Here is a 26,760-nt window from a genome sequence, read left to right as displayed (position 1 = left end):
GGGACACAGAGCTGGGCTTGGGGGGACTCCAGGCTAAGGGGACACAGAGCTGGGCTGGGGGGACTCCAGGCCAAGGGGACACAGAGCTGGGTTGGGGGGACTCCAGGCCAAGGGGACACAGAGCTGGGCTGGGGGGACTCCAGGCCAAGGGGACACAGAGCTGGGCTGGGGGGACTCCAGGTCAAGGGGACACAGAGCCGGGCTGGGGGGACTCCAGGTCAAGGGGACACAGAGCTGGGCTGGGGGGACTCCAGGTCAAGGGGACACAGAGCTGGGCTGGGGGGACTCCAGGCTAAGGGGACACAGAGCTGGGCTGGAGGGAGCTCCAGGTCAAGGGGACACAGAGCTGGGCTGGGGGGACTCCAGGTCAAGGGGACACAGAGCTGGGCTGGGGGGACTCCAGGCCAAGGGGACACAGAGCTGGGCTGGGGGGACTCCAGGTCAAGGGGACACGAGCTGGGCTGGGGGGACTCCAGGTCAAGGGGACACAGAGCTGGGCTGGGGGGACTCCAGGCTAAGGGGACACAGAGCTGGGCTGGGGGGACTCCAGGCTAAGGGGACACAGAGCTGGGCTGGGGGGACTCCAGGCTAAGGGGACACAGAGCCGGGCTGGGGGGACTCCAGGCTAAGGGGACACAGAGCTGGGTTGGGGGGGCTCCAGGTCAAGGGGACACAGAGCCGGGCTGGGGGGCTCCAGGTCAAGGGGACACAGAGCCAGGCTGGGGGGCTCCAGGTCAAGGGGACACAGAGCCGGGCTGGGGGGACTCCAGGTCAAGGGGACACAGAGCTGGGCTGGGGGGACTCCAGGTCAAGGGGACACAGAGCTGGGCTGGGGGGACTCCAGGTCAAGGGGACACAGAGCCGGGCTGGGGGGCTCCAGGCCAAGGGGACACAGAGCTGGGCTGGGGGGACTCCAGGTCAAGGGGACACAGAGCCGGGCTGGGGGGACTCCAGGTCAAGGGGACACAGAGCCGGGCTGGGGGGACTCCAGGTCAAGGGGACACAGAGCTGGGCTGGGGGGACTCCAGGTCAAGGGGACACAGAGCCAGGCTGGGGGGCTCCAGGTCAAGGGGACACAGAGCCGGGCTGGGGGGACTCCAGGTCAAGGGGACACAGAGCTGGGCTGGGGGGACTCCAGGCCAAGGGGACACAGAGCCGGGCTGGGGGGACTCCAGGCCAAGGGGACACAGAGCTGGGCTGGGGGGACTCCAGGTCAAGGGGACACAGAGCCGGGCTGGAGGGAGCTCCAGGTCAAGGGGACACAGAGCTGGGCTGGGGGGACTCCAGGCCAAGGGGACACAGAGCCGGGCTGGGGGGACTCCAGGCCAAGGGGACACAGAGCTGGGCTGGGGGGCTCCAGGCCAAGGGGACACAGAGCTGGGCTGGGGGGCTCCAGGCCAAGGGGACACAGAGCTGGGCTGGGGGGACTCCAGGTCAAGGGGACACAGAGCCGGGCTGGGGGGACTCCAGGTCAAGGGGACACAGAGCTGGGCTGGGGGGACTCCAGGTCAAGGGGACACAGAGCTGGGTTGGGGGGACTCCAGGTCAAGGGGACACAGAGCTGGGCTGGGGGGACTCCAGGCCAAGGGGACACAGAGCTGGGCTGGGGGGACTCCAGGCCAAGGGGACACAGAGCTGGGCTGGGGGGACTCCAGGCCAAGGGGACACAGAGCTGGGCTGGGGGGGCTCCAGGCCAAGGGGACACAGAGCCGGGCTGGGGGGCTCCAGGCCAAGGGGACACAGAGCCGGGCTGGGGGGCTCCAGGCCAAGGGGACACAGAGCTGGGCTGGGGGGCTCCAGGCTAAGGGGACACAGAGCTGGGTTGGGGGGACTCCAGGCTAAGGGGACACAGAGCTGGGCTGGGGGGACTCCAGGCCAAGGGGACACAGAGCTGGGTTGGGGGGACTCCAGGCCAAGGGGACACAGAGCTGGGCTGGGGGGACTCCAGGCCAAGGGGACACAGAGCTGGGCTGGGGGGACTCCAGGCTAAGGGGACACAGAGCTGGGCTGGGGGGACTCCAGGCTAAGGGGACACAGAGCCGGGCTGGGGGGACTCCAGGCTAAGGGGACACAGAGCTGGGTTGGGGGGGCTCCAGGTCAAGGGGACACAGAGCCGGGCTGGGGGGCTCCAGGTCAAGGGGACACAGAGCCAGGCTGGGGGGCTCCAGGTCAAGGGGACACAGAGCCGGGCTGGGGGGACTCCAGGTCAAGGGGACACAGAGCTGGGCTGGGGGGACTCCAGGTCAAGGGGACACAGAGCTGGGCTGGGGGGACTCCAGGTCAAGGGGACACAGAGCCGGGCTGGGGGGCTCCAGGACAAGGGGACACAGAGCCAGGCTGGGGGGCTCCAGGTCAAGGGGACACAGAGCCGGGCTGGGGGGCTCCAGGCCAAGGGGACACAGAGCCAGGCTGGGGGGCTCCCGGTCAAGGGGACACAGAGCTGGGCTGGGGGGACTCCAGGTCAAGGGGACACAGAGCCGGGCTGGGGGGACTCCAGGTCAAGGGGACACAGAGCCGGGCTGGGGGGACTCCAGGTCAAGGGGACACAGAGCTGGGCTGGGGGGACTCCAGGTCAAGGGGACACAGAGCCGGGCTGGGGGGCTCCAGGTCAAGGGGACACAGAGCCAGGCTGGGGGGCTCCAGGTCAAGGGGACACAGAGCCGGGCTGGGGGGACTCCAGGTCAAGGGGACACAGAGCTGGGCTGGGGGGACTCCAGGCCAAGGGGACACAGAGCCGGGCTGGGGGGACTCCAGGCCAAGGGGACACAGAGCTGGGCTGGGGGGACTCCAGGTCAAGGGGACACAGAGCCGGGCTGGAGGGAGCTCCAGGTCAAGGGGACACAGAGCTGGGCTGGGGGGACTCCAGGCCAAGGGGACACAGAGCCGGGCTGGGGGGACTCCAGGCCAAGGGGACACAGAGCTGGGCTGGGGGGCTCCAGGCCAAGGGGACACAGAGCTGGGCTGGGGGGCTCCAGGCCAAGGGGACACAGAGCTGGGCTGGGGGGACTCCAGGTCAAGGGGACACAGAGCCGGGCTGGGGGGACTCCAGGTCAAGGGGACACAGAGCCGGGCTGGGGGGACTCCAGGTCAAGGGGACACAGAGCTGGGCTGGGGGGACTCCAGGTCAAGGGGACACAGAGCCAGGCTGGGGGGCTCCAGGTCAAGGGGACACAGAGCCGGGCTGGGGGGACTCCAGGTCAAGGGGACACAGAGCTGGGCTGGGGGGACTCCAGGCCAAGGGGACACAGAGCCGGGCTGGGGGGACTCCAGGCCAAGGGGACACAGAGCTGGGCTGGGGGGACTCCAGGTCAAGGGGACACAGAGCCGGGCTGGAGGGAGCTCCAGGTCAAGGGGACACAGAGCTGGGCTGGGGGGACTCCAGGCCAAGGGGACACAGAGCCGGGCTGGGGGGACTCCAGGCCAAGGGGACACAGAGCTGGGCTGGGGGGCTCCAGGCCAAGGGGACACAGAGCTGGGCTGGGGGGCTCCAGGCCAAGGGGACACAGAGCTGGGCTGGGGGGACTCCAGGTCAAGGGGACACAGAGCCGGGCTGGGGGGACTCCAGGTCAAGGGGACACAGAGCTGGGCTGGGGGGACTCCAGGTCAAGGGGACACAGAGCTGGGTTGGGGGGACTCCAGGTCAAGGGGACACAGAGCTGGGCTGGGGGGACTCCAGGCCAAGGGGACACAGAGCTGGGCTGGGGGGACTCCAGGCCAAGGGGACACAGAGCTGGGCTGGGGGGACTCCAGGCCAAGGGGACACAGAGCTGGGCTGGGGGGGCTCCAGGCCAAGGGGACACAGAGCCGGGCTGGGGGGCTCCAGGCCAAGGGGACACAGAGCCGGGCTGGGGGGCTCCAGGCCAAGGGGACACAGAGCTGGGCTGGGGGGCTCCAGGCTAAGGGGACACAGAGCTGGGTTGGGGGGACTCCAGGCTAAGGGGACACAGAGCTGGGCTGGGGGGACTCCAGGCCAAGGGGACACAGAGCTGGGTTGGGGGGACTCCAGGCCAAGGGGACACAGAGCTGGGCTGGGGGGACTCCAGGCCAAGGGGACACAGAGCTGGGCTGGGGGGACTCCAGGTCAAGGGGACACAGAGCCGGGCTGGGGGGACTCCAGGTCAAGGGGACACAGAGCTGGGCTGGGGGGACTCCAGGTCAAGGGGACACAGAGCTGGGCTGGGGGGACTCCAGGCCAAGGGGACACAGAGCTGGGCTGGGGGGACTCCAGGTCAAGGGGACACAGAGCCGGGCTGGGGGGACTCCAGGTCAAGGGGACACAGAGCCGGGCTGGGGGGACTCCAGGTCAAGGGGACACAGAGCCGGGCTGGGGGGACTCCAGGTCAAGGGGACACAGAGCTGGGCTGGGGGGACTCCAGGTCAAGGGGACACAGAGCCGGGCTGGGGGGACTCCAGGTCAAGGGGACGCAGAGCTGGGCTGGGGGGACTCCAGGCCAAGGGGACACAGAGCTGGGCTGGGGGGACTCCAGGTCAAGGGGACACAGAGCCGGGCTGGGGGGACTCCAGGCTAAGGGGACACAGAGCTGGGCTGGGGGGACTCCAGGTCAAGGGGACACAGAGCTGGGCTGGGGGGACTCCAGGCCAAGGGGACACAGAGCTGGGCTGGGGGGACTCCAGGCCAAGGGGACACAGAGCCGGGCTGGGGGGGACTCCAGGCCAAGGGGACGGGGAGCCGGGCTGGGGGGGCTCCAGGCCAAGGGGACGCGGAGCTGGGCTGGGGGGCTCCAGGCCAAGGGGATGGGGAGCTGGGCTGGGGGGCTCCAGGCCAAGGGGACGGGGAGCCGGGCTGGGGGGCTCCAGGCCAAGGGGACACAGAGCCGGGCTGGGGGGACTCCAGGTCAAGGGGACGGGGAGCCGGGCTGGGGGGCTCCAGGCCAAGGGGACACAGAGCCGGGCTGGGGGGACTCCAGGCCAAGGGGACGGGGAGCCGGGCTGGGGGGCTCCAGGCCAAGGGGACACAGAGCCGGGCTGGGGGGACTCCAGGCCAAGGGGACGGGGAGCCGGGCTGGGGGGCTCCAGGCCAAGGGGACACAGAGCTGGGCTGGGGGGACTCCAGGCCAAGGGGACGGGGAGCCGGGCTGGGGGGCTCCAGGCCAAGGGGACACAGAGCCGGGCTGGGGGGACTCCAGGCCAAGGGGACACAGAGCCGGGCTGGGGGACTCCAGGTCAAGGGGACGGGGAGCCGGGCTGGGGGGCTCCAGGCCAAGGGGACACAGAGCCGGGCTGGGGGGCTCCAGGCCAAGGGGACACAGAGCCGGGCTGGGGGACTCCAGGTCAAGGGGACGGGGAGCCGGGCTGGGGGGCTCCAGGCCAAGGGGACACAGAGCCGGGCTGGGGGGACTCCAGGCCAAGGGGACACAGAGCTGGGCTGGGGGGACTCCAGGCCAAGGGGACACAGAGCCGGGCTGGGGGACTCCAGGCCAAGGGGATGGGGAGCCGGGCTGGGGGGCTCCAGGCCAAGGGGACACAGAGCTGGGCTGGGGGGACTCCAGGCCAAGGGGATGGGGAGCCGGGCTGGGGGACTCCAGGCCAAGGGGATGGGGAGCCGGGCTGGGGGACTCCAGGCCAAGGGGACGCAGAGCTGGGCTGGGGGGACTCCAGGCCAAGGGGACACAGAGCTGGGCTGGGGGGACTCCAGGTCAAGGGGACACAGAGCCGGGCTGGGGGGCTCCAGGCCAAGGGGACACAGAGCTGGGCTGGGGGGACTCCAGGCCAAGGGGACACAGAGCCGGGCTGGGGGGCTCCAGGCCAAGGGGACGGGGAGCCGGGCTGGGGGGCTCCAGGCCAAGGGGACACAGAGCCGGCCTGGGGGGACTCCAGGCCAAGGGGACGCAGAGCCGGGCTGGGGGGCTCCAGGCCAAGGGGATGGGGAGCCGGGCTGGGGGACTCCAGGCCAAGGGGACGCAGAGCCGGGCTGGGGGGCTCCAGGCCAAGGGGACGGGGAGCTGGGCTGGGGGGCTCCAGGCCAAGGGGATGGGGAGCTGGGCTGGGGGGCTCCAGGCCAAGGGGACACAGAGCCGGGCTGGGGGACTCCAGGCCAAGGGGATGGGGAGCCGGGCTGGGGGGCTCCAGGCCAAGGGGATGGGGAGCCGGGCTGGGGGGCTCCAGGCCAAGGGGACACAGAGCCGGCCTGGGGGGACTCCAGGCCAAGGGGACGCAGAGCCGGGCTGGGGGGCTCCAGGCCAAGGGGATGGGGAGCCGGGCTGGGGGACTCCAGGCCAAGGGGACGCAGAGCCGGGCTGGGGGGCTCCAGGCCAAGGGGACGGGGAGCTGGGCTGGGGGGCTCCAGGCCAAGGGGATGGGGAGCTGGGCTGGGGGGCTCCAGGCCAAGGGGACACAGAGCCGGGCTGGGGGACTCCAGGCCAAGGGGATGGGGAGCCGGGCTGGGGGGCTCCAGGCCAAGGGGATGGGGAGCTGGGCTGGGGGGCTCCAGGCCAAGGGGACGGGGAGCCGGGCTGGGGGGCTCCAGGCCAAGGGGACGCAGAGCCGGGCTGGGGGGCTCCAGGCCAAGGGGACGCGGAGCTGGGCTGAGGGGGCTTCATGCCAAGGGGATGGGGAGCCGGGCTGGGGGGACTCCAGGCCAAGGGGATGGGGAGCCGGGCTGGGGGGACTCCAGGCCAAGGGGATGGGGAGCCGGGCTGGGGGGCTCCAGGCCAAGGGGATGGGGAGCCGGGCTGGGGGGACTCCAGGCCAAGGGGACACAGAGCTGGGCTGGGGGACTCCAGGCCAAGGGGATGGGGAGCTGGGCTGGGGGGCTCCAGGCCAAGGGGATGGGGAGCCGGGCTGGGGGGCTCCAGGCCAAGGGGATGGGGAGCCGGGCTGGGGGGCTCCAGGCCAAGGGGACGGGGAGCTGGGCTGGGGGGCTCCAGGCCAAGGGGATGGGGAGCTGGGCTGGGGGGCTCCAGGCCAAGGGGATGGGGAGCCGGGCTGGGGGGCTCCAGGCCAAGGGGATGGGGAGCCGGGCTGGGGGGACTCCAGGCCAAGGGGACACAGAGCTGGGCTGGGGGACTCCAGGCCAAGGGGATGGGGAGCTGGGCTGGGGGGCTCCAGGCCAAGGGGATGGGGAGCCGGGCTGGGGGGCTCCAGGCCAAGGGGATGGGGAGCCGGGCTGGGGGGCTCCAGGCCAAGGGGACGGGGAGCTGGGCTGGGGGGCTCCAGGCCAAGGGGATGGGGAGCTGGGCTGGGGGGCTCCAGGCCAAGGGGATGGGGAGCCGGGCTGGGGGGCTCCAGGCCAAGGGGATGGGGAGCCGGGCTGGGGGACTCCAGGCCAAGGGGACGCAGAGCTGGGCTGAGGGGACTCCAGGTCAAGGGGACACAGAGCCGGGCTGGGGGGCTCCAGGCCAAGGGGACACAGAGCTGGGCTGGGGGGACTCCAGGCCAAGGGGACACAGAGCCGGGCTGGGGGGCTCCAGGCCAAGGGGACGGGGAGCCGGGCTGGGGGGCTCCAGGCCAAGGGGATGGGGAGCCGGGCTGGGGGGCTCCAGGCCAAGGGGACACAGAGCCGGCCTGGGGGGACTCCAGGCCAAGGGGACGCAGAGCCGGGCTGGGGGGCTCCAGGCCAAGGGGATGGGGAGCCGGGCTGGGGGACTCCAGGCCAAGGGGACGCAGAGCCGGGCTGGGGGGCTCCAGGCCAAGGGGACGGGGAGCTGGGCTGGGGGGCTCCAGGCCAAGGGGATGGGGAGCTGGGCTGGGGGGCTCCAGGCCAAGGGGACACAGAGCCGGGCTGGGGGACTCCAGGCCAAGGGGATGGGGAGCCGGGCTGGGGGGCTCCAGGCCAAGGGGATGGGGAGCTGGGCTGGGGGGCTCCAGGCCAAGGGGACGGGGAGCCGGGCTGGGGGGCTCCAGGCCAAGGGGACGCAGAGCCGGGCTGGGGGGCTCCAGGCCAAGGGGACGCGGAGCTGGGCTGAGGGGGCTTCATGCCAAGGGGATGGGGAGCCGGGCTGGGGGGACTCCAGGCCAAGGGGATGGGGAGCCGGGCTGGGGGGACTCCAGGCCAAGGGGATGGGGAGCCGGGCTGGGGGGCTCCAGGCCAAGGGGATGGGGAGCCGGGCTGGGGGGACTCCAGGCCAAGGGGACACAGAGCTGGGCTGGGGGACTCCAGGCCAAGGGGATGGGGAGCTGGGCTGGGGGGCTCCAGGCCAAGGGGATGGGGAGCCGGGCTGGGGGGCTCCAGGCCAAGGGGATGGGGAGCCGGGCTGGGGGGCTCCAGGCCAAGGGGACGGGGAGCTGGGCTGGGGGGCTCCAGGCCAAGGGGATGGGGAGCTGGGCTGGGGGGCTCCAGGCCAAGGGGATGGGGAGCCGGGCTGGGGGGCTCCAGGCCAAGGGGATGGGGAGCCGGGCTGGGGGGCTGCAGGCCAAGGGGATGGGGAGCCGGGCTGGGGGGCTCCAGGCCAAGGGGATGGGGAGCTGGGCTGGGGGGCTCCAGGCCAAGGGGACATGGGCCTGGGCTGGGGGGGGCTCTAGGCCAAAGGGACGGGGAGCTGGGCTGGGGGGCTCCAGGCCAAGGGGACACAGAGCCGGGCTGGGGGGCTCCAGGCCAAGGGGATGGGGAGCCGGGCTGGGGGGCTCCAGGCCAAGGGGACGCAGAGCCAGGCTGGGGGGCTCCAGGCCAAGGGGACGCAGAGCCAGGCTGGGGGGCTCCAGGCCAAGGGGACACAGAGCCGGGCTGGGGGGCTCCAGGCCAAGGGGATGGGGAGCTGGGCTGGGGGGCTCCAGGCCAAGGGGACACAGAGCCGGGCTGGGGGGCTCCAGGCCAAGGGGATGGGGAGCCGGGCTGGGGGGCTCCAGGCCAAGGGGATGGGGAGCTGGGCTGGGGGGCTCCAGGCCAAGGGGACACAGAGCCGGGCTGGGGGGCTCCAGGCCAAGGGGATGGGGAGCCGGGCTGAGGGGCTCCAGGCCAAGGGGACACAGAGCCGGGCTGGGGGGCTCCAGGCCAAGGGGATGGGGAGCTGGGCTGGGGGGCTCCAGGCCAAGGGGATGGGGAGCTGGGCTGGGGGGCTCCAGGCCAAGGGGACGCAGAGCCGGGCTGGGGGGCTCCAGGCCAAGGGGATGGGGAGCCGGGCTGGGGGGCTCCAGGCCAAGGGGACAGAAAGATGTGAAGAAATTGGAGAAGGTCCAGAGAAGAGCAACAAGAATGATGAAAGTTTTAGAAAGCAGGAGCTAGGAGGGGAGGCTGAGGGAATCGGCCTTGTTTAGTTTAGAAAGAAGAATATTGAGCGGGGACATGGGAGCAGTTTTCAGGTATCTAAAAGGGGATGTCTCCAGTAGCCCCCTAGTTCGAACCAGAGAGGCTAATGTCGGCATTCGAAGTTGCAAGTGAAGCAAGGGATTTAAATATCCCGGGCTTCATTTGCATGTTCCCGTCCGGGCGACATTTTAAAATCCCCTTAGTCCAAAATAACTGTCCGCAGCTACACGCAGCCGTCAGACGTCAACTCCAACTAAGTCCTTAGCGCGAGTTAACAGTTGCACCCCACTCCACGAGTTAACTCGCGCTAAGGACTTAGTTGGAGTTGACGTCTGACGGCTGCGTGTAGCTGCGGACAGTTATTTTGGACTAAGGGGATTTTAAAATGTCGCCCGGACGGGAACATGCAAATGAAGCCCGGGATATTTAAATCCCTTGCTTCACTTGCAACTTCGAATGCCGACATTAGCCTCTCTGGTTCGAACTAGGGGGCTACTGGAGACATCCCCAAAGGGTGTCACAAGGAGGAGGGAGAAAAATTGTTCTCCTTGGCCTCCGAGGACAGGACAAGAAGCAATGGGCTTAAATTACAGCAAGGGAGGTTCAGGTTGGACATTAGGAAAAACGTCCTGCCTATCAGGCTGGTGAAACACTGGAATAAGTTGCCCAGGGAGGTTGTGGAGTCTCCATCTCTGGAGATATTGAAGAGCAGGTTGGACAGACACCTGGCAGGGATGGTCTAGATGGCGCTGGGTCCTGCTGTGAGGGCAGGGCAGGGGACTGGACTCGATGACTCTCGAGGTCCCTTCCAGTCCTAGTGTTCTAGGATTCTAGTCTGAGGGGACACTGAGCCAGGTTGATGGGGCTCCGAGTGAATAGCTGCCATGCGGGGCTGAGGGGCTCCAGGCTGAGGGGCTATTGAGCCGCGCTGAAGGGGTTCCAGGCTGAGGGGCTATTGAGCCGCACTGAAGGGGCTATTGAGCTGGGCTGAAGGGCTATTAAGCCGGGCTGACGGGGCTCCAAGCTGAGGGTCTATTGAGCTGGGCTGAAGGGCTATTGAGCCGGGCTGACAGGGCTCCAAGCTGAGGGGCTATTGAGCTGGGCTGAAGGGCTATTGAGCCGGGCTGACAGGGCTCCAAGCTGAGAGGCTATTGAGCCTGGCTGAAGGGGCTCCAGGCTGAGGGGCTATTGAGCCGGGCTGAGGGGCTCCAGGCTGAGGTGCTATTGAGCCGCGCTGAAGGGGCTCCAGGCTGAGGGGCTATTTAGCTGTGCTGATGGGGCTATTGTGCCGGGCTGAGGGGCTCCAGGCTGAGGGGCTATTGAGCCGCGCTGAAGGGGCTCCAGGCTGAGGGGCTATTGAGCCAGGCTGACGGGGCTCCATACTGAGGGGCTATTGAGCAGGATTGAAGGGGCTCCAGGCTGAGGGGATATTGAGCCACGCTGAAGGGGCTGCAGGATTAGGGGCTATTGAGCTGGGCTGAAGGGCTATTGAGCCGGGCTGAAGGGGATCCAAGCTGAGGGGCTATTGAGCCGGGCTGAGGGGCTCCAGGCTGAGGGGCTATTGAGCCGGGCTGAGGAGCTCCAGGCTGAGGGGCTATTGAGCCACGCTGAATGAGCTCTTGAGCCAGGCTGAGGAGCTCCAGGCTGAGGGGCTATTGAGCTGCGCTGAAGGCGCTCCAGGTTGAGGGGCTATTGAGCTGGGCTGAAGGGGCTCCAAGCTGAGGGGCTATTGAGCTGCTCTGAAGGCGCTCTAGGTTGAGGGGCTATTGAGCTGGGCTGAAGGGGCTCCAAGCTGAGGGGCTATTGAGCTGCTCTGAAGGCGCTCTAGGTTGAGGGGCTATTGAGCTGCGCTGAATGCGCTCCAGGATGAGGGGCTATTGAAGTGGGCTGAAGGGGTATTGAGCCGGGCTGAAGGGGCTATTAAGCTGGGCTGAGGGGGCTATTGAGCCGGGCTGAAGGGCTATGAAGCCGGGCTGAGGGGGCTATTGAGCCGGGCTGAAGGGGCTCCCGGCCAAAGGGGACACTCACTTGCAGCTGGCTCTGCCATTCACTCATGGCCGCCTCCTCGTCGGGGTAGACGCAGCGCCTGAGGGTTGTCTCCGACTCGGCCAGGTGCTCCAGCAGTGCACGCACCAGGCTGTGGAACTCCTCGGCCTGCACAGGAGACCGGGTGGGCAGAGAGCGGATGAGGGTCGAGCTCAGCTCAGAGCCGGAGCCTGGCAGCACCGCTCAGCAAAGCTGGCTGGGCCATTCCAGCCACGTGCCCCTCAGCTCCTCAGCTCGGGGCAGCCAAGGGGGCTCCCCCAAGCCCTGCCCTGATCCCCCTCCTTCCCAACCCCCATCTCGTGCCACACCCCACTGCCCACTCCCCCAGCTGGAGCCCTCACCCCCTGGAACCCCACCCCCTGTGCTAGCCCTGGAAATGTGAGCAAGCGAGGGTGAGCCAATGGCAGAGCGGGGAGCCTGCCCCCCACTAGTCTGCGCCCCGTGGCCCCAGCGTCTGCCCTCCCTCCCTCCCTGCTCTCACCTGCTGCAAGGACGCCTCCAGCCGGGCCTGCTTGGTGACGGAGAGTTTGCAGATTAGGTCCCAGCGGCTGCTCAGCTCCTGCATTTGCTTCTGCAGCCACTGGGCATCCAGGCTGCTGCTGCCCCGCGTCAGGTCCCGCACCGAGCGCCTCAGCATCTTAATGCAGCTGGCTCGCTTGCCCAGCTCCTTCTGGAAGCCCTGCGGTGGGAGAGGGGTGAGGCCAGGGCGGGATCCGCCGGGGGTGGGGAGCAACTGCAGGGAGACCCTGCCTGCCCTGGGCCCTGGCTTGGCACTGGGCGGGGTCTCCCTACCCTGGTGCTCTGCCCAGCAGGGGCCCAGCTGCTGGTGAGAGACAAAGCAAGGGCAGGTGCCAGGGAGCCAGAGCAGCAGCACGTCTGGGTGAGATACTCCCGCCCCAGCGGGCATCAGCCACGCGGCCCTGTGTGACAAAGCGGGGGTCGGAATGACAGCTGTGTGTGACGAAGCGGGGGTCGGAATGACGGCTGTGTGTGACAAAGCGGGGGTCGGAATGACGGCTGTGTGTGACGAAGCGGGGGTCGGAATGACGGCTGTGTGTGACAAAGCGGGGGTCGGAATGACGGGTTGTGTGTGACAAAGCGGGGGTCGGAATGACGGCTGTGTGTGACGAAGCGGGGGTCGGAATGACGGCTGTGTGTGACAAAGCGGGGGTCGGAATGACGGCTGTGTGTGACAAAGCGGGGGTCGGAATGACGGGTTGTGTGTGACGAAGCGGGGGTCGGAATGACGGGTTGTGTGTGAAGAAGCGGGGGTCAGAATGACGGCTGTGTGTGACAAAGCGGGGGTCGGAATGACGGCTGTGTGTGACGAAGCGGGGGTCGGAATGACGGGTTGTGTGTGAAGAAGCGGGGGTCGGAATGACGGCTGTGTGTGACAAAGCGGGGGTCGGAATGACGGGTTGTGTGTGAAGAAGCGGGGGTCGGAATGACGGCTGTGTGTGACGAACTAGGGGTTGGAATGACGGCTGTGTGTGACGAAGCGGGGGTCGGAATGACGGCTGTGTGTGACGAAGCGGGGGTCGGAATGATGACTGTGTGTGACAAAGCGGGGGTCGGAATGACGGTTGTGTGTGACGAAGCGGGGGTCGGAATGACGGCTGTGTGTGACAAAGCGGGGGTCGGAATGACGGCTGTGTGTGACGAAGCGGGGGTTGGAATGACGGGTTGTGTGTGAAGAAGCGGGGGTCGGAATGACGGCTGTGTGTGAAGAAGCGGGGGTCGGAATGACGGCTGTGTGTGACAAAGCAGGGGTCGGAATGACGGCTGTGTGTGACGAAGCGGGGGTTGGAATGACGGGTTGTGTGTGAAGAAGCGGGGGTCGGAATGACGGGTTGTGTGTGAAGAAGCGGGGGTCGGAATGACGGCTGTGTGTGACGAACTAGGGGTCGGAATGATGGCTGTGTGTGACAAAGCGGGGATCGGAATGACGGGTTGTGTGTGATGACGCGGGGGTCGGAATGACGGCTGTGTGTGACGAACTAGGGGTCGGAATGACGGCTGCGTGTGACGAAGCGGGGGTCGGAATGACAGGTTGTGTGTGAAGAAGCGGGGGTCGGAATGATGGCTGTGTGTGAAGAAGCGGGGATCGCAACCACAGCTGTGTGTGACGAAGCGGGGGTCGGAATGACAGCTGTGTGTGACAAAGCGGGGATCGGAATGACGGGTTGTGTGTGAAGAAGCGGGGGTCGGAATGACGGCTGTGTGTGACGAAGCGGGGGTCGGAATGACGGCTGTGTGTGACAAACTAGAGGTCGGAATGACGGCTGTGTGTGACGAAGCGGGGGTCGGAATGACGGCTGTGTGTGACGAAGCGGGGGTCGGAATGATGGCTGTGTGTGACGAAGCGGGGGTCGGAATGACGGCTGTGTGTGACGAAGCGGGGGTCAGAATGATGGGTTGTGTGTGAAGAAGCGGGGGTCGGAATGACAGCTGTGTGTGACGAACTAGGGGTCGGAATGACGGCTGTGTGTGACGAAGCGGGGGTCGGAATGACGGCTGTGTGTGACGAAGCGGAGGTCGGAATGACGGCTGTGTGTGACGAAGCGGGGGTCGGAATGACGGGTTTTGTGTGACGAAGAGGGGGTCGGAATGACGGCTGTGTGTGACGAACTAGGGGTCGGAATGACGGCTGTGTGTGACGAAGCGGGGGTCGGAATGATGGTTGTGTGTGACAAAGCGGGGGTCGGAATGACGGGTTGTGTGTGAAGAAGCGGGGGTCGGAATGACGGCTGTGTGTGAAGAAGCGGGGGTCGGAATGACGGCTGTGTGTGACGAAGCTGGGGTCGGAATGATGGGTTGTGTGTGACGAAGCGGCGGTCGGAATGACAGCTGTGTGTGACAAAGCGGGGGTCGGAATGACGGCTGTGTGTGACGAAGCGGCGGTCGGAATGACGGCTGTGTGTGACGAAGCGGGGGTCGGAATGACGGCTGTGTGTGACGAAGCGGGGGTCGGAATGACAGCTGTGTGTGACAAACTAGGGGTCGGAATGACGGCTGTGTGTGACGAAGCGGGGGTCGGAATGACGGCTGTGTGTGACGAAGCGGAGGTCGGAATGACGGCTGTGTGTGACGAAGCGGGGGTCGGAATGACGGCTGTGTGTGACGAAGCGGGGGTCGGAATGACGGGTTGTGTGTGACGAAGAGGGGGTCGGAATGACGGCTGTGTGTGACGAACTAGGGGTCAGAATGACGGCTGTGTGTGACGAAGCGGGGGTCGGAATGATGGTTGTGTGTGACAAAGCGGGGGTCGGAATGACGGGTTGTGTGTGAAGAAGCGGGGGTCGGAATGACGGCTGTGTGTGACAAAGCTGGGGTCGGAATGATGGGTTGTGTGTGACGAAGCGGCGGTCGGAATGACGGCTGTGTGTGACGAAGCGGGGGTCGGAATGACGGGTTGTGTGTGACGAAGAGGGGGTCGGAATGACGGCTGTGTGTGACGAACTAGGGGTCGGAATGACGGCTGTGTGTGACGAAGCGGGGGTCGGAATGATGGCTGTGTGTGACGAAGCGGGGGTCGGAATGATGGCTCTGTGTGACAAAGCGGGGGTCGGAATGATGGTTGTGTGTGATGAAGCGGGGGTCGGAATGACGGCTGTGTGTGACGAAGCGGGGGTCGGAATGACGGCTGTGTGTGACAAAGCGGGGGTCGGAATGATGGTTGTGTGTGACGAAGCGGGGGTCGGAATGACGGCTGTGTGTGACAAAGCGGGGGTCGGAATGACGTGTTGTGTGTGACGAAGCAGGGGTCAGAATGATGGTTGCGTGTGACTCCCACAGTCCTAGGCTGCTCTGTGGTCACGCTGTGTGCGTGCCTCAGTTTCCCTGGGCACTGCAGGGAAGGCATGCGCCCCATGGCTCAGGCTGCCTCGTAACCTGAGCCCAGGGGGAGATGCTGGCTTTTGCCTGGGAAGCTGGACAAAGGGAGGCCGGGCTGCCTGCAGGGCTGAGAGCCAGAGCTAGTCTCCACTGGCTCAGGATGCAGGGAGGGGGAACAGGGCCCAGGGGCCCTTCTCCCCAGGTCGTAGGGCACTGGCTGCTTTCTGGTCCCTGAGTTAACAACAAGTCTGAGCTACGCTGTGCCCCTGGGAGCCAATAACCCTTCTCTTCTACCTGCCGCCTGAGAGTCCCGCCTGGCTGCGGACGGGGGTGCAGGACCCAGAGACTCCTCGCACCCGTGACACCCTGGGGTGACTGTACACACTGGAGAGGGGGAGAATGTGGCTGGCAGAATCGGGCGTAGCTCCAGGGGAATACGGACCTTGTGCTTGTCCAGGAGGTCACTGACTAGGTCACGGTCCCCTCCAACCGGCACCTCCTCACCCAGCTGCGGCTCAGCCCGGTACAGCCAGTCCAGCAGGGCCTGCAGCGCGTCCGTGAACTTGCCTGAGAACAGCAGGCTCTCCTCCAGCATGTGCTGCCTGGAAGGAAACAGGCACCGTGGGTAGGGGGCTGGGCTACTGGTGTGAACATACGAGACACTGTTGTAACCGCTGTCCTATGCTAGTGTAAAGTCTTGTGCAAAGGGGGCCAAGCGACCTGTCTACTGGGAGCTGATGATTCACTGATGCTGTTTATAGACTCCTAGAACTGGAAGGGACCTCGTGAGATCATCAGGTCCAGCCCCTGCCCTCACCACAGGACCCAGTGTGACAGTGGGGGGCTGTCTGCTCTGTAACCCGGGGTCCCCCTGTGACGACACGTTGGGGTCCCCCGTCTCCTGCACCTCGAAATGGCACGGACAGACTCCCCCAGCCAGTAGAATGGAAGTAGTTTATTGCTTCTCCAGGATACAGCCCAGCACAGATGGAATCTGGTTACAGGAACTGGGGCTAGGAGGCCTCAGTGTCCCCCTTGAGATGGGGGGTGGCTGGGCCCTACAATCCCAGCCCCCTCCCTAGCTCCTCCTCCCCTGCTTCCCAGACAGCAACCTCCAGACCGTCCCTTCCAGCCCTGCCCCGCAGCCAGGGGCGGCATCCCACCTTCCTCTCCCTGGGGGGTAACTGGTCGAACAGGTTACCTCCCTGTCCCATCAGCTACTCGGCTGGGCTGTGGTGCTGCCAGTGGGGGTCACCCACAGCCCAAGCCTAGCAACCAGCAAGGTACCCCCACTACGTCACACCCCTTGCGCTGTGATGTGGATTCCCACGGACTCCCCCACGTGTGCATTGGCCCAGCCCCCTCGGCCCAGCCTGGGCAGGGAACAAGGCTCTTCCCAGGGGGAGAGACTAAGGGAGGGGGGTGGAGATGCCACCTGGCTGGGGGCAGGGCCTGGGAGCGAGGCAGTCTTGGCTGGGAAACATGAAGAGAAGGGACTAAGCTGAGCACTGAGGGTTCAGGGCCTGTGGACCCCACCCTAAGGGGCCCAGGGCTGCCCCTGACTCCTTATGTCCACGTCACGTCCGTGCTGGGCTGTATCCTGGAGAAGCGATAAACCCCCCTGTGCTACTGGCTGGCGGAGTCTCATCTTGCTGCGGACGGGGTGCAGGATGGGGGGGCCCGACACGCCCCCACAGCAAACACCATCTAGACCAGGGCTACTCAACTTTGGAAGCCCCAGGGGACACATTGAAACTCACCGCACATGCCGAGGGGTGCAACGTAAGTGTGCTTGAATATACATGCAAATACATATGCAAATATATGTAAATAGCTTCTTTTACACTCATGGGTATGAATACGAAGCACTTCCCACAATGCCCCGGCACCTCCTCCCTGAGGGCTAAAACCACCAACACCCTGTACCAGCCTGTTCCAGCCAGCCCGTCCGCTTGCGTCTCTCAGTGCTCAGCCTGCCTGGGAGACGCCTCACCGTCATGGAGCGTGTTCCCAGTGGGGCCATGTTCAAAAGAGCCCGCCCGCGGGCCGCGCGCTGAGCCCCACGTGAACCCAAACCGACCCACGGACGGCACACAAACAAGTGCCCCAGAAAATGGCCCCCGCCCCCAGCTCCCTGTGCTCACCAGGGTAGGGGAGCCATCCGGCGTCGCCATTCAAAATGGTGGTGACCAGGGGAAGACTGATGTGGCCAAAAAGCCTGTAACCACGTCTCTTAAAGGGGCAGCCCTAACCCCCCTTTTTCTTTTGCTCAACCAAATGCAGCTGGGGGCTCTTAAAGGGGATCAGACCTGGCTGGGGGGGGATGTGACACTGCCCCGTGGATCGGACCTGGCTGGGGTGGGATGTGACACTGCCCCGTGGATCGGACCTGGCTGGGGGGGGATGTGACACTGCCCCGTGGATCGGACCTGGCTGGGGGGGATGTGACACTGCCCCGTGGATCGGACCTGGCTGGGGGGGATGTGACACTGCCCCGTGGATCGGACCTGGCTGGGGTGGGATGTGACACTGCCCCGTGGATCGGACCTGGCTGGGGGGGATGTGACACTGCCCCGTGGATCGGACCTGGCTGGGGGGGGATGTGACACTGCCCCGTGGATCGGACCTGGCTGGGGGGGATGTGACACTGCCCTGTGGATCGGACCTGGCTGGGGGGGATGTGACACTGCCCCGTGGATCGGACCTGGCTGGGGGGGGATGTGACACTGCCCCGTGGATCGGACCTGGCTGGGGGGGATGTGACACTGCCCCGTGGATCGGACCTGGCTGGGGGGGGATGTGACACTGCCCCGTGGATCGGACCTGGCTGGGGGGGGATGTGACACTGCCCCGTGGATCGGACCTGGCTGGGGGGGGATGTGACACTGCCCCGTGGATCGGACCTGGCTGGGGGGGGATGTGACACTGCCCCGTGGATCGGACCTGGCTGGGGGGGGATGTGACACTGCCCCGTGGATCGGACCTGGCTGGGGGGGATGTGACACTGCCCCGTAGATCGGACCTGGCTGGGGGGGGATGTGACACTGCCCCGTGGATCGGACCTGGCTGGGGGGGGATGTGACACTGCCCCGTGGATCGGACCTGGCTGGGGGGGGATGTGACACTGCCCCGTGGATCGGACCTGGCTGGGGGGGGATGTGACACTGCCCCGTGGATCGGACCTGGCTGGGGGGGATGTGACACTGCCCCGTAGATCGGACCTGGCTGGGGGGGGATGTGACACTGCCCCGTGGATCGGACCTGGCTGGGGGGGGATGTGACACTGCCCCGTGGATCGGACCTGGCTGGGGGGGGATGTGACACTGCCCCGTGGATAGGACCTGGCTGGGGGGGGATGTGACACTGCCCCGTGGATCGGACCTGGCTGGGGGGGGATGTGACACTGCCCCGTGGATCGGACCTGGCTGGGGGGGATGTGACACTGCCCCGTAGATCGGACCTGGCTGGGGGGGGATGTGACACTGCCCCGTGGATCGGACCTGGCTGGGGGGGGATGTGACACTGCCCCGTGGATCGGACCTGGCTGGGGGGGGATGTGACACTGCCCCGTGGATCGGACCTGGCTGGGGGGGGATGTGACACTGCCCCGTGGATCGGACCTGGCTGGGGGGGGATGTGACACTGCCCCGTGGATCGGACCTGGCTGGGGGGGATGTGACACTGCCCCGTGGATCGGACCTGGCTGGGGTGGGATGTGACACTGCCCCGTGGATCGGACCTGGCTGGGGTGGGATGTGACACTGCCCCGTGGATCGGACCTGGCTGGGGTGGGATGTGACACTGCCCCGTGGATCGGACCTGGCTGGGGGGGATGTGACACTGTCCCGTGGATCGGACCTGGCTGGGGTGGGATGTGACACTGCCCCGTGGATCGGACCTGGCTGGGGGGGATGTGACACTGCCCCGTGGATCGGACCTGGCTGGGGTGGGATGTGACACTGCCCCGTGGATCGGACCTGGCTGGGGGGGATGTGACACTGCCCTGTGGATCGGACCTGGCTGGGGTGGGATGTGACACTCCCCGTGGATCGGACCTGGCTGGGGGGGATGTGACACTGCCCCGTGGATCGGACCTGGCTGGGGGGGATGTGACACTGCCCCGTGGATCGGACCTGGCTGGGGTGGGATGTGACACTCCCCGTGGATCAGACCTGGCTGGGGTGGGATGTGACACTCCCCGTGGATCGGACCTGGCTGGGGGGGATGTGACACTGCCCCGTGGATCGGACCTGGCTGGGGGGGATGTGACACTGCCCCGTGGATCGGACCTGGCTGGGGTGGGATGTGACACTGCCCCGTAGATCGGACCTGGCTGGGGGGGGATGTGACACTGCCCCGTGGATCAGACCTGGCTGGGGAGGGATGTGACACTGCCCCGTGGATCGGACCTGGCTGGGGAGGGATGTGACACTGCCCTGTGGATCGGACCTGGCTGGGGGGGGATGTGACACTGCCCCGTGGATCGGACCTGGCTGGGGTGGGATGTGACACTGCCCCGTGGATCGGACCTGGCTGGGGGGGATGTGACACTGCCCCGTGGATCGGACCTGGCTGGGGGGGATGTGACACTGCCCCGTGGATCGGACCTGGCTGGGGGGGATGTGACACTGCCCCGTGGATCGGACCTGGCTGGGGGGGGATGTGACACTGCCCCGTGGATCGGACCTGGCTGGGGGGGGATGTGACACTGCCCCGTGGATCGGACCTGGCTGGGGGGGGATGTGACACTGCCCCGTGGATCGGACCTGGCTGGGGGGGATGTGACACTGCCCCGTGGATCGGACCTGGCTGGGGGGGATGTGACACTGCCCCGTGGATCGGACCTGGCTGGGGGGGGATGTGACACTGCCCCGTGGATCGGACCTGGCTGGGGGGGGATGTGACACTCCCCGTGGATCAGACCTGGCTGGGGGGGGATGTGACACTGCCCCGTGGATCGGACCTGGCTGGGGGGGATGTGACACTGCCCCGTAGATCGGACCTGGCTGGGGGGGGATGTGACACTGCCCCGTGGATCAGACCTGGCTGGGGAGGGATGTGACACTGCCCCGTGGATCGGACCTGGCTGGGGAGGGATGTGACACTGCCCTGTGGATCGGACCTGGCTGGGGGGGGATGTGACACTGCCCCGTGGATCGGACCTGGCTGGGGTGGGATGTGACACTGCCCCGTGGATCGGACCTGGCTGGGGGGGATGTGACACTGCCCCGTGGATCGGACCTGGCTGGGGGGGATGTGACACTGCCCCGTGGATCGGACCTGGCTGGGGGGGATGTGACACTGCCCCGTGGATCGGACCTGGCTGGGGGGGGATGTGACACTGCCCCGTGGATCGGACCTGGCTGGGGGGGGATGTGACACTGCCCCGTGGATCGGACCTGGCTGGGGGGGGATGTGACACTGCCCTGTGGATCGGACCTGGCTGGGGGGGATGTGACACTGCCCCGTGGATCGGACCTGGCTGGGGGGGATGTGACACTGCCCCGTGGATCGGACCTGGCTGGGGGGGGATGTGACACTGCCCCGTGGATCGGACCTGGCTGGGGGGGGATGTGACACTCCCCGTGGATCAGACCTGGCTGGGGGGGGATGTGACACTGCCCCGTGGATCGGACCTGGCTGGGGTGGGATGTGACACTGCCCCGTGGATCGGACCTGGCTGGGGGGGGATGTGACACTGCCCCATGGATCGGACCTGGCTGGGGGGGATGTGACACTGCCCCGTGGATCGGACCTGGCTGGGGGGGGATGTGACACTGCCCCGTGGATCGGACCTGGCTGGGGGGGGATGTGACACTGCCCCGTGGATCGGACCTGGCTGGGGGGGATGTGACACTGCCCCGTGGATCGGACCTGGCTGGGGTGGGATGTGACACTGCCCCGTGGATCGGACCTGGCTGGGGGGGATGTGACACTGCCCCGTGGATCGGACCTGGCTGGGGTGGGATGTGACACTGCCCCGTGGATCGGACCTGGCTGGGGGGGATGTGACACTGCCCCGTGGATCGGACCTGGCTGGGGAGGGATGTGACACTGCCCCGTAGATCGGACCTGGCTGGGGTGGGATGTGACACTGCCCTGTGGATCAGACCTGGCTGGGGTGGGATGTGACACTGCCCCGTGGATCGGACCTGGCTGGGGGGGGATGTGACACTGCCCTGTGGATCGGACCTGGCTGGGGGGGGATGTGACACTGCCCCGTGGATCGGACCTGGCTGGGGAGGGATGTGACACTGCCCCGTAGATCGGACCTGGCTGGGGTGGGATGTGACACTGCCCCGTGGATCGGACCTGGCTGGGGGGGGATGTGACACTGCCCTGTGGATCGGACCTGGCTGGGGGGGATGTGACACTGCCCCGTGGATCGGACCTGGCTAGGGGGGGATGTTACTGCCCCATGGTTCGGACCTGGCTGGGGGGGGATGTGACACTGTCCCGTGGATCGGTCCTGGCTTGGAGGGGGGACAGCGCTGCCCCGTGGATCGGACCTGGCTGGGGGGGGATGTGACACTGCCCCGTGGATCGGACCTGGCTGGGGGGGGATGTGACACTGCCCCGTGGATCGGACCTGGCTGGGGGGGGATGTGACACTGCCCCGTGGATCGGACCTGGCTGGGGGGGGATGTGACACTGCCCCGTGGATCGGACCTGGCTGGGGGGGGATGTGACACTGCCCCGTGGATCGGTCCTGGCTTGGAGGGGGGACAGTGCTGCCCCGTGGATCGGACCTGGCTGGGGGGAAAGGGGAGTAGAGTGTTGCTCCTTGGATCTGATGTCGTGGCACAGGCGCAGCCTGACCAGGAAGCAGGGCTCCCCGCTGTGCGGACAGGAGAGGCCGAGGCGCTGCAGGGCCGAGGCTGGGACGGGCGTGGGGAGGCTGTCTGGCCCCGGGGCAGGGCACTGCAGACAGGTCTGTGGTAACTGGGCGCACACAACGTCCCTGCTGGGGGGGGCAGGTCGGGCTGCAGGTGCTTCAGGGTCATTACCAACCGCAGCTGCAGCCAGGACCCCAACCCAGCCCACGTGCACCCCGCTCGGCCCAGTCCCCGGGGGCAGAGCAGCCCGAAGGGCTCATTGCGCTGAGCAGACACCAGGGCGCTCATGCTCCGGTGCTAGGCCCTTGTCCCGGCAAGGCCCGAAAGCCATGGCTCCGTGCCGGCCAGCGCCTGGCCTCCGGGGGACACCCGCCACCAGCACCCCAAAGAGGCCTGCGCCGCTCCCTGCCTCTCCGGCTACCTCCTGCCCCCTCCGCCCCTCACATCCCGTCTCCCTCGCTCAGCGTCTCCTCAGCCCGGCCCTGCGAGATGAGCCCCCAGATCCTGCACCTCCCTGGCGGGGAGAACAGCCCAACCAAAGGTCGCGTCTGGCCCGTGGGAACCAGGGACCAAGCACCAGGCTCTGGGGCTGACCTGCCGGCCAGAGCGTCCCCCCGGCTGCCCCGCAGACCTCACCAAGGGCCGGACACCCCCTTTTAGCCGACTCTGCCGCTCGGCCTGCGGGTGCCGGGCAGGTGGAGACACCAGGCAGGTTCCTGTGGGACATGTACCTCCGCCAGTTCCCTCTGAACGGGGCGACCTGCAGGTTCGACTGTGTCCAGCCCCCTCCGGGCAGGTCCAATGTCGGACTCAGGGCCTGGCTCGACCCAGAGCCCAGATTGCCCGGCCTGGCGCCGCACAGGGAGGACCCCAGCTGGAACTCTTCTGAGCCTTGGCACGAACCCACAGATCCCCGGGGCGGCGGAGGAGACGGGGCTCCCAGGCCAGAGGGGATGGGGTGCAGGCATCCCTAAGGCAGAGCCAGCAGGACAAGGGCAGAACTCCAGCCTCACCTCTCCACCGCCCGGTCACACACGTCCTCCCAGCGCTCCTTCAGCTCGCCCAGCAGCTCCTCCAGCGGCTGCACGTCCTCGGCCAGCAGGGTCTTCTCCCGCAGCAGGCGCCCGCTGCGCAGCGTGGCCTCATACACGGGACGCTTGGCGCGCAGCAGCCTCTGGAACTCCTGCAGCCACAGAGGGTGAGTCGGGGGCAGCCCTGGAGACCAGCAGGGCAGGGCCCAGAGAGCAGTGGCTGGGACTGGGAGGGCGGGGTGGGGGTGGGGAGGCTAGCAGGGGCTGTGGGGAAGGAAGGAGGCGGTGAGGTCAGCCCTGGAGGAGGAGTGGGCCCTGTGGGGTCTGGCACCTGCAGGGAGAAGGTTCCCGATTCCCAGACAGGCCCTCCCCCGCCATGGCTGCCCAGAGCAGCCCCAGAGCCTAGCACCTGCCAGGCGGGGTCACCTCGGCTACCTCCCAGCTCCACCCAGCCCCAGGGCTGCCTGGTCCTGCTGAGAGCAGAGATGGGTGCAGGGCCCCCGTGCTCTGTGCAGGGCCATGGCAGGGAGAGCCCAAGGCACCCCCCAGGGTGTCCCAGAGGCTGGGCCCTCTGCCGGCCAGCCCGGGACGGAGCACCCACCCCCCAGGGTGTCCCAGAGGCTGGGCCCTCTGCCGGCCAGCCCGGGACGGAGCACCCACCCCCCAGGGTGTCCCAGAGGCTGGGCCCTCTGCCGGCCAGCCCGGGACAGAGCACCCACCCCCCAGGGTGTCCCAGAGGCTGGGCCCTCTGCCGGCCAGCCCGGGACAGAGCACCCACCCCCCAGGGTGTCCCAGAGGCTGGGCCCTCTGCCTGGGATGAAGACGCGTCCTGAGAGCTGCGGGGCCGCACCTTGTGCTCAGCCAGCTGGCACTTGAGCTCCTCCTGGCTCATGGCGGCGTCGCTGGGCACCTCCAGAGTCGGTTCCACCTCGTCCATCCAGGCCAGGAGCAGCTGCCGGGACTCACTGAACTGGGAGTGAGCGAGAGGAGCGTCAGCGGGGCAGCCGGGAGCGTGGGAGGCCCCCGGCGACGGCTCCCTGGGGTGGCCTGGCCCAGTACCTGCTTGGCGCGCTTGCGAGCCTCCTCCAGCGCAGCCCCTCGCTCCCCCGTGCGCTGCAGCACCTTGGCCACCCGCTCCTTGGCGGCCAGCACCAGGCTCTGCACCACGGTGCAGTGCTGCTTCCGGCTCACCTCCTCCAGGCGGGAGAGCTGTTCCCCACGGGATCCCACCTCCTGCAGCAGCACCTGCAAGCAAGCCACAGCTAGCCAGCGTGGCCACAGGGCCCTGAGATCCTGTGGGCTGCACCCACCCGGCACCGGGCACACAGAGGAACAGGCTGGTGGGAGAAACGCCCTGCTCCACCCCAGCGTGGCCACAGGGCGTGGTGAATAAAGCGCCGGTGAACCCGCTGGGCCGGGCCTGCAAGGGACCAAGAGAGAGCAGCTGGGCGCTCCCCTCACACCGGGAGCCTGGCCCATCTCATTACGGGATTCTGCTGGGCTGCGTGTGCGCAAAGGGGCCACGGAGGCTCTGTCGGCCATGGGCTCTGCTTGTGCCGCTCCAAGCCCTGTGGGTTGGTGTGTGACACAAGGCTCCGGACTTGTGCTGCAGGAGTTTGCTGCGGGGAGAGAGCAACGGGCCTTGCCCGCTACGGGCCAGCAACAGCAGCACTTGACTGACAATGCACCTGGAGCGGGGCCCGTCTGCCTCGGAGGAACTCTGCTGGGAACGTTCAGACCAGCACGGGGGCAGGGCTGCTGCCAAGTCCTGCCCACGGGACCAGCTCCACCTTGGGAGGTACCGTCCCACGGCCAGAGCAACGGGGTTCCCTCACCGGGGGAAAAGGGCCCGGGGGCTCCGCATTCAGGAGCGTCTGTGCTATGAACTGGGAGGCCGGACGCGATGACCCATCGGCCACACGATGTACCAGAGACTTGAACGAGCAGTTCAAACACCACCAGGCGGATCTGACCCTGGGACCTGGCAGGAGCATCCCCTGCTCGAGCTGAAACGCAGCTGGCTCCCCCGTGCGTCTCTCACTGCGACTGGCCTCAGGGTCAGCGTGGGCAGTGACCGCACCAGGGCTGGGGCTCCACCTGCACCAGGAACGTTCGACTGGGCCAAGCACCCTTGTTTCCTCTACCAGTGTCGCTCAACGCTCTTTCCTTTCCTAACAAGCCTTGCCCTGGGAGATGCCACAGGACGGGCCCGGTGAGCTCTTCGGGTAAGAGCCAAGGCAGGAATCGCCCTGGGACTGGGGCTGGTCCTTTGGGACGGGGAGAGTCTGAGGGGAGGTGGGGGATGGGTTATAACCTCTCCCCTGTGTAAGCGGGGCTGGGGGGGCACAGGGAGCACTGGGGTGCCTGAGGGCTGGTGGGGGGATGGGTTATAACCTCTCCCCTGTGTGAGGAGGGGCTGGGGGGCACAGGGAGCACTGGGGTGTGTGGGGGGAGGTGGGGGATGGGTTATCACCTCTCCCCTGTGTAAGGGGGGCTGGGGGCACAGGGAGCACTGGGGTGTCTGAGGGGAGGTGGAGGATGGGTTATAACCTCTCCCCTGTGTAAGGGGGGTTGGGGGGCACAGGGAGCACTGGGGTGTCTGAGGGGAGGTGGGGGATGGGTTATCACCTCTCCCCTGTGTAAGGGGGCTGGGGGGGCACAGGGAGCACTGGGGTGTCTGAGGGGAGGAGGGGGATGGGTTATCACCTCTCCCCTGTGTAAGGGGGGTTGGGGGGCACAGGGAGCACTGGGGTGTCTGAGGGGAGTAGGGGGATGGGTTATCACCTCTCCCCTGTGTAAGGGGGGCTGGGGGGCACAGGGAACACTGGGGTGTCTGAGGGGAGGTGGGGGATGGGTTATAACCTCTCCCCTGTGTAAGGGGGCTGGGGGGCCACAGGGAGCACTGGGGTGTCTGAGGGCAGGTGGGGGATGGGTTATAACCTCTCCCCTGTGTCAGGGGGGCTGGGGGGCACAGGGAATGCTGGGTGCCTATGGGGATGTGCTGGGGAGGTTCCCTGCTGGCACGTGTGGTGGCTGACGTGCTCTTACAGGTTGGGCACCTATCGGGAAGGTCCCCAGCTGGGGCTCTCAGTCGCCCTGGCTCTGAGCAATTCACCCTGGGTATTTCTACACTACCCCGCTAGTTCGAACTAGGGTGGTAATGTATGCATACCGAACTTGCTAATGAAGCCCGGGATTTGAATTTCCCAGGCTTCATTAGCATAAAGCCGGCGCCGCCATTTTTAAAAGCCGGCTAGTGCGAACCCCGTGCCGCGCGGCTACACGCGGCACGGACTAGGTAGTTCGGACTAGGCTTCTAATCCGAACTATCTGTACGCCTCGTTCCACTATCTAGTCCGTGCTGCGTGTAGCCGCGTGGCTCGGGGTTCGCACTAGCCGGCTTTTAAAAATGGCGGCGCCGGCTTTATGCTAATGAAGCCCGGGAAATTCAAATCCCGGGCTTCATTAGCAAGTTCGGTATGCATACATTACCCCGCTAGTTCGAACTAGGGGGGTAGTGTAGACAGACCCCCTGATCTGCCCCTCTCAGCTGTGTCCAGGCCGCCGGTTATATTACAGCCCCCTGCCTGCACTGCCAGCATCTGGGGAGCCTCCTGCCCCCTCCCAGCACTGGCCTCCCGCACAGGGGTCAGTGCCAGCGCGCGGTTCCCAGCAGCGAGAGTGCGCAGGAGGCGCCTGCATGGACGAGGCTCCTGGCGGGGCCGCTCAGGTCTTGCCCAGCGCGAGCCCGGAGAGGCAGCACTGGGGCCAGGCCCTGTCTGGGGGCTCTGGAAAATCGCACTGGCAC

The 26,760-nt window shown here is 67.1% G+C and overlaps 1 protein-coding gene across 4 annotated transcripts in view; it reads right to left on the bottom strand.

The window, feature by feature from the left end:
• Positions 1 to 26,760, bottom strand: part of LOC142825942 (microtubule-actin cross-linking factor 1, isoforms 6/7-like) — a 186,953-nt gene that overhangs the window by 57,893 nt on the left and 102,300 nt on the right. For all 4 annotated transcript variants that reach the window (XM_075918189.1, XM_075918188.1, XM_075918187.1 and 1 more), the window contains 6 exons: positions 24,012 to 24,197; positions 23,803 to 23,922; positions 22,935 to 23,104; positions 15,528 to 15,687; positions 11,733 to 11,930; positions 11,234 to 11,359 (listed from right to left, as the gene is read on the bottom strand). In XM_075918189.1, coding sequence (XP_075774304.1) covers positions 11,234 to 11,359; positions 11,733 to 11,930; positions 15,528 to 15,687; positions 22,935 to 23,104; positions 23,803 to 23,922; positions 24,012 to 24,197 — 960 coding nt within the window. The remainder of the gene's footprint in view (positions 1 to 11,233; positions 11,360 to 11,732; positions 11,931 to 15,527; positions 15,688 to 22,934; positions 23,105 to 23,802; positions 23,923 to 24,011; positions 24,198 to 26,760) is intronic.

Source organism: Pelodiscus sinensis, unplaced genomic scaffold, assembly GCF_049634645.1.
Source record: "Pelodiscus sinensis isolate JC-2024 unplaced genomic scaffold, ASM4963464v1 ctg119, whole genome shotgun sequence".
NCBI lineage: Eukaryota > Metazoa > Chordata > Testudines > Trionychidae > Pelodiscus > Pelodiscus sinensis.
Note: the sequence above shows the minus strand (reverse complement) of the source record. Positions and strands in the feature narration are given on the sequence as shown.